General features: G+C 44.6%; 1 protein-coding gene across 1 annotated transcript in view; it reads right to left on the bottom strand.

The window, feature by feature from the left end:
• Positions 1-255: 255 nt before the first annotated feature.
• Positions 256-6,800, bottom strand: part of LOC129830754 (transmembrane protein 196) — a 7,467-nt gene continuing 922 nt past the window's right edge. The window contains exons 3-5 of the mRNA XM_055893445.1: positions 1,249-1,384; positions 886-1,028; positions 256-755 (exon numbers count right to left, since the gene is read on the bottom strand). Of these exons, the coding sequence (XP_055749420.1) occupies positions 690-755; positions 886-1,028; positions 1,249-1,384 (345 nt within the window). The 3' untranslated portion in view covers positions 256-689. The remainder of the gene's footprint in view (positions 756-885; positions 1,029-1,248; positions 1,385-6,800) is intronic.

The raw sequence follows: 6,800 nt of genomic DNA on the forward strand, positions 1-6,800 counted from the left end.
TTACAGTGTGCATCCTTGGTTGTATGTCTGATACTTTAAAGAATTCCATATTCTGCTCTCCATGAGATCGCTAAAGCACTGTTCCTTCATACACCTACATTCATATAGCCAGAACCAGTGAGAGAGAAGAATGGGAGAGAGAGAGAGAGGAATGGGAGAGAGAGAGAGAGAGAGGGGAATGAGAGAGAGAGAGAGGGGAATGAGAGAGAGAGAGAGAGGGATGGGAGAGAGAGAGAGAGAGGAATGGGAGAGAGAGAGAGAGAGAGAGGAATGGGAGAGAGAGAGAGAGAGAGAGAGGAATGGGAGAGAGATTTAAAATAAATTGCATGCGTGTTTTGTGATCATTCGTTTGAAGCGTCTGATTGGCTGTCTGTCCCTCCTGTCTGTGAGGGCATATGTCATGGGGCTCTGTGTGTTAGGACTATCTGAACTCGTAACAACTTGTCCAAGAAAAGCGTTCATTGTTGTTTTATTTTGGGAAACTTCTTCCATCTGTGCTGAAGTTCTCTACACACAGCTGTGCAATATTGCTGCTCAGCTCTGTTAGTGGATATCACTCCGTTGTCAGGGCAACAAGGTGTGTACATCATCAGGGCAGAAAGTTGTGTCCATTGTCAGGGCAACAAGGTGGTTCCATTGTCAGGGTTACAAGATGTGCCAGTTGTCAGGGCAACAAGGTGTGTTCATTGTCAAGGAGATGTGGTGTTAGCATTGTAGGAGATCTGGGGAATCCCATTGCTGGAGTCAAGGATCTCCTGTTGGAAACACACAAACACATGCACACACACACGTTAGTATCACTCGGCTGTGGATTGTCACTGAGGAGCAATTAAGAGTAATGTGTGATTGCGGTCCAAGCTTGTGAGTGTGTGTTTTGTTTCTTACAAAAGATCCGTGTGTGTATGAATCCTTCTCAGCCATCTCGTGTGAGTGATGCAGTGAGTGTTCTCTCTCCAGAAACATCCTCTGTTGTTCTGAACTGGCCAGACGACAGGTCAACCAGGTTGAGAGAGTACAGGAAGAGATACCTACGGGAGGGAGAGGGAGATGACTAATTGAATGGTGCGAGAATCTGAACGTTACCTTCCATATACAGACAGAGACGTTTTCATGCAGGTTAGAGGAGGTACTGGGTCGGTGTCGCCCTGCTCAACTATCTGGAGTTGGAATGAGTTGATTTTAGTGTCATGTAATATAATGTTTAACTATGTTTCAAAGTGTTTTATAGCGTTTCATAGCGTTGCAAACCCAGGCAGGCAATAGTCATGGCTGCTAGGTGTAGGGAACGAAGAGAGTCCGGTCGTCGTGACAACGCCCTAACGAACTGGAAGTTGAGAATCCCTCCAATCAGACCACAGATACAGCAAGCTGAGAACAGAATCATCTGGAGAGGGAGAGAGGGAGAGAGGGAGAGAGAGGGAAAGAGGGAGAGACATAGGGAGGGAAAGAGAGAGAGGGAAAGAGGGAGAGAGAGAGACAGGGAGGGAGAGAGAGAGACAGGGAGGGAGGGAAAGAGACAGGGAGAGACATAGGGAGGGAAAGAGAGAAAGAGGGAGAGACATAGGGAGGGAAAGAGAGAGACAGGGAGGGAAAGAGAGAGAGAGGGAAAGAGAGAAAGAGGGAGAGAGAGGGAGAGTCATAGGGAGGGAAAGAGAGAGACAGGGAGGGAAAGAGAGAGAGAGGGAAAGAGAGAAAGAGGGGGAAAGAGGGAGAGACATAGGGAGGGAAAGAGAGAGAGGGAAAGAGGGAGAGAGAGAGACAGGGAGGGAGAGAGAGACAGGGAGGGAGAGAGAGACAGGGAGGGAGGGAAAGAGACAGGGAGAGACATAGGGAGGGAAAGAGAGAAAGAGGGAGAGACATAGGGAGGGAAAGAGAGAGACAGGGAGGGAAAGAGAGAGAGAGGGAAAGAGAGAAAGAGGGAGAGAGAGGGAGAGACATAGGGAGGGAAAGAGAGAGACAGGGAGGGAAAGAGAGAGAGAGGGAAAGAGAGAAAGAGGGAGAGAGAGGGAGAGACATAGGGAGGGAAAGAGAGAGACAGGGAGGGAGAGACATAGGGAGGGAAAGAGAGAAAGACGGAGAGGGATAAAAAAACAGGAGAAAGAATAAAGCAATATAAATACACACAGACTTAAAGGACTGCTCCTGCAGATACTATAGCCACCTTGTCAGCAGAAACAATACATGGTGAGATGGAACACTGTTTATAGTTTCCTGCTCTATACCTGTAAATGAGATGAAACACAGTTTATAGTTTCCTGCTCTATACCTGTAAATGAGATGGAACACAGTTTATAGTTGCCTGCTCTATACCTGTAAATGAGATGGAACACAGTTTATAGTGTCTTGCTCTATACCTGTAAATGAGATGGAACACACTGTAAATAGTGGTTTGTGGTTCAGTGCTGTACATGACTCCACACATTGTTTTTTTTAAACGTGCAAAATAAATTATGTTCAGCATAATTATCCACACACACACACACTTCTGACATTTCCTGGAAGCTCAGTTACAACGAGCAAGCCTCTGATTACCCTGTCCCACTCAGAACCCCCACACCGTTTATTTGTGTGTGTGTGTGTGTGTGTGTGTGTGTGTGTGTGTGTGTGTGTGTGTGTGTGTGTGTGTGTGTAGACAGACACGTCAGGTTTCCTAATGTAACACACACCTTCAGTAAATGTCCGCATGGAAAATCAGAGCTCCTGTTTCAGTCATTATCCATTGTTTGGAAACACATCAGACTCCAGAGAAACACTAACCTAGCATAACCTAATCATCACACAGAGATTGTGGGAGGATAGGAGAGGGAGAGCCAGAGGAGAGAGAGGGGTGACTGCTGAGAGAAGAGGATGGAGAAGGAGAGAGCGAGACAGTCGACCAGGCCGTGAGCAGAGCAACAGCCCTCATCCTCAGATGCTCAGCATGCTCTGCTCAAACCTAATGGTCCGGGCCTAAACCACACGAATAACAACACTGGACACTATAGACCACAAAGCATCCTGGGATATACAAGGTCTGAGGTCATCTGCCTTTGGCCTAAAGAGCAGGAACCCAGACTTCAACAAAGAAATCAGAAATACAGACATTGTCATTTTGCAAGAAACATGATATAGAAGAAATGGACTGACTGATTGCCGACTAGGTTACAGAGAGCTGGTAGTACCATCCACCAAACGACCATGTGTGAAACAGGGGGTATGCTAATTTGGTATAGAGCAGACCTAACTCACTCTATTAAATGAGTCAAAACAGGAATATTTTACATTTGGCTAGAAATGTAAAAGGAAATGATCTGAACAGAGAAGAAGGTCCTCCTGTGTTCTACCTATATCCCCACTAGAATCCCCATACTTTAATGAAGACTGCATCTCCATCCTAGAGGGGGAGAACAATCATTTTCAGGCCCAGGGACATGTACTAGTCTTTGGTGACCTAAATGCCAGAACTGGACAAGAACCCAACATTCTCAACACACAGGGGGACAAACACCTACCTGGAGGTGACAGCATTCCTTCCCAAAATATGCCCCCATAGGCACAACTACGCCAAAACAACCAACAAATATGTATCACAACTCCTGCAGCTCTGTCGCACGCTGGGTCTGTACATAGTCAAGGGTAGGCTTCGATGATACTCCTTTAGTAGGTACACCCACAGCTCATCCCCTGGCAGTGGTAGACTACTTCATCACTGACCAACCCAGAGTCTCTCAGAGCGTTCACAGTCAGCCCACTGACACCCCTATCAGATCACAGCGAAATCACAATCTACTTGAACAGAGTAATACTCAACCATGAGTTATCGAAGCTGAACAAACTGCTGGTTGTTAACAAATGCTATAGATGGACGGAGGTTAGCGTAGAAATCTACCAACAAACAATTAGCCAACAATAAATCCCTCCTAGGCATCTTCCTAGACAAAATGTTTCCCTGCAATAGTGGTGTAAACTTAGCAGTATGAAGCCTGAACCGTATATTGGACATATCAGCTGACATATTGTATGAAATGTAAAAACATTCTAGCAGAAAACCTCAGAAGGGCCTCCTGAGTGGCGCAGGGGTCAAAAGCCCTGCATCGCAGTGTAAGCCGTGCCACTGGAGATTCTGGGTTCGAGTCCAGGCTCTGTCGCGACAGGGAGACCCATGGGGCGGCGCACATTTGTCCCAGTGTCATCCGGGTTTGGCCGGCAGGGATGTCCTTGTTCCATCACACACTAGTAACTCCTGTTGTGTGCAATGCACGCCGATACGATCACCAGGTGTACAGTGTTTACTCCACCACATTGGGTGCGGATGGCTTCCGGGTTAAGTGGGCATTGTGTCAAGAAGCAGTGCGGGTTGGCTGGGTCGTGTTTCGGAGGACGCATGGCTCTTCACCTCTCCCGAGTCCGTACGGGAGTTGCAGCGATGAGACAAGACTGTAACTACCAAGAATTTAAAAAAAAAACAGCATCTGCGTTACACAGCCAAAAACACAGAGACCCAGCAACTTATAACCTACGCCTTCACTATGGTGAAACACTAAAACAGTAGAGACTACGAGGAAAGAACAGCACGGCAGAAATCAGCTCAATGGGATTGAAGAATCCGGAGAATCTAACCACTTCTGGAACATTCTAAACAAACAGCATGAAGAGTTATCTATCCAAAACGGAGATGTATGGATAAAATCACTTCACCAATCTGTTTGGCCCTATAATAAAATGTAAAAACATGATCATTTACAAAACATAGAATCAACAATTAAAGACTACCAGAACACACTGGGTTCTCCATTGGATGAGCTACAGGACAAAACACAAATCCTTCAACACAAAAAGGCCTGTGGTGTTGATGACCTACTAATCAAAATTATAAAATATACAAACCACAAATTAAAATGGGCTTTTCTTGAACATTTCAACATTGTCCTCAGCTCTGGCATCTTCCCCGGTGTTTCGAACCAAGGTCTGATCAATCAATCCACAAAAGTAGAGAGAAATTTGACCCTGATAATTACAGTGGGATCTGCGTCAACAGTGACCTCTGAAAAATCCTCTGCAGTGTCATCAACAGCAGAGTCCAACATTTCCTCTGTGAAAACATCGTCCTGAGCAAATGTCAAATTGGCTTCTTACCAAAATATAGTACGACAGACCACATATACACCTTGCACACCCTAATTGACAAACAAACCAACCAAAACATGCTTTGTTGATTTCAAAAAAGCTTTTGACTCAATTTGGAATGACGGTCTGCTTTACAAATTGATGGAAAGCGGTGTTGGGGGAAAAACATGACATAAAATCAGTGTACACAAACTAGTGTGCAGTTAAAATTGGCAAAAAACAAACATTTATTTCCACAGGCTCATGGGGTGAGACAGACATGCAGCTTGGGCCCACTGTTTGCAGATGATCTGGTGAAGGAAGGCCTACAGCAGCACCTAGATCTTCTACACAGATTCTGTCAGACATGGGCCCTCACTGTAAATCTCAGTAAGACAAAAATAATGGTGTTCCAAAAAAGGTCCAGTTGCCAGGACAAGGAATACAAATTCTATCTAGACACCGTTGTCCTAGAGCACACAATGAATTATACCTACTTTGGCCTTAACATCAACGCCACAGGTAACTTCCACAAGGCTGTGAACGATCTAAGAGACAAGAAAGAAGGGCATTCTATGCCATGAAAAGGAACATAAAACTTGACATCCCAACTAGGATCTGGCAAAAAAATACAATCAGTTAGAGAAGCCATTGCTTTCTATGGTCGTGAGGTCTGGGGTCCACTCACCAATCAAGACTTCACGAAAATGGGACAAACAGCCAATTGAGACTCTGCATGCAGAATTCTGCTAAAATATCATTAATGTACAATGCATGCAAAGCAGAATCAGGAATCATTATTCAAATCCAGAAAAAAGAGCTGTTAAATTCTACAACCACTTAAAAGGAAGTCATGCCCACACATTTCACTACAAAGCCCTCCCCTACAGAGAGATGAACCTAGAGAAGAGTCCCCTCAGCCACCTGATTCTGGGGCTCTGTTCACAAACAGACCCCAGGACAGCAACAAAATTAGACCCAACCAAATTATGAGAGAGAAAAAATAGATGAAAATAACTATTTGACACATTGGAAAGAATCAACCAAAAACCAGAGCAAACTGGAATGCTGTCTGTCCCTAAACAGAGACTACACAGTAACAGAATACCTGACCACTGTGACTGACCCTAAATATAAAAAATCCTTGACTATGTACAGACTCAGTTAGCATAGCCTTGCTATTGAGAGAGGCCCCACAAGGCAGAACATGTGCCCACAGAAGTCGGTAGAAACTGAGCTGCACTTCCTTTCCTCCTGCTGCCAAAGGTATGACTATTATTAGAGACACATATTTCCCACAGATCACATTGACCCACAAAGAATTTAAAAACAAATCAAATATTGATAGACTCCCATATCTGTTAGGTGAAATACCGCAGTTTGCAATCCCAGTAGACAACACAACAGGACATCCAGTCGAGCACAAACTACATCGTAAATACAACCAATATGTATTTGTTTACTTATCTTCCCCTACTGTTCGTACTACAGCTATTGGCACATTGTTGAAAACCCTGTACATAGTTGATATTATGACATTTGAAATGTCCTTATCCTTTTGAAACCTTTGAGTGCAATGTTCATTTTGTTATGCTTTTTGTTGATATTATTTATTTCACTTGCTTTGGCAATGTAAACATATGTTTCCCATGCCAATAAAGCCCATTTGAGGAGAGAGAGAGACTTCTGAGAGAAGCAGAAAGGAGGGTAAGAGA

The sequence above is a fragment of the Salvelinus fontinalis genome, chromosome 32, assembly GCF_029448725.1.
Source record: "Salvelinus fontinalis isolate EN_2023a chromosome 32, ASM2944872v1, whole genome shotgun sequence".
Taxonomy (NCBI): Eukaryota; Metazoa; Chordata; class Actinopteri; order Salmoniformes; family Salmonidae; genus Salvelinus; species Salvelinus fontinalis.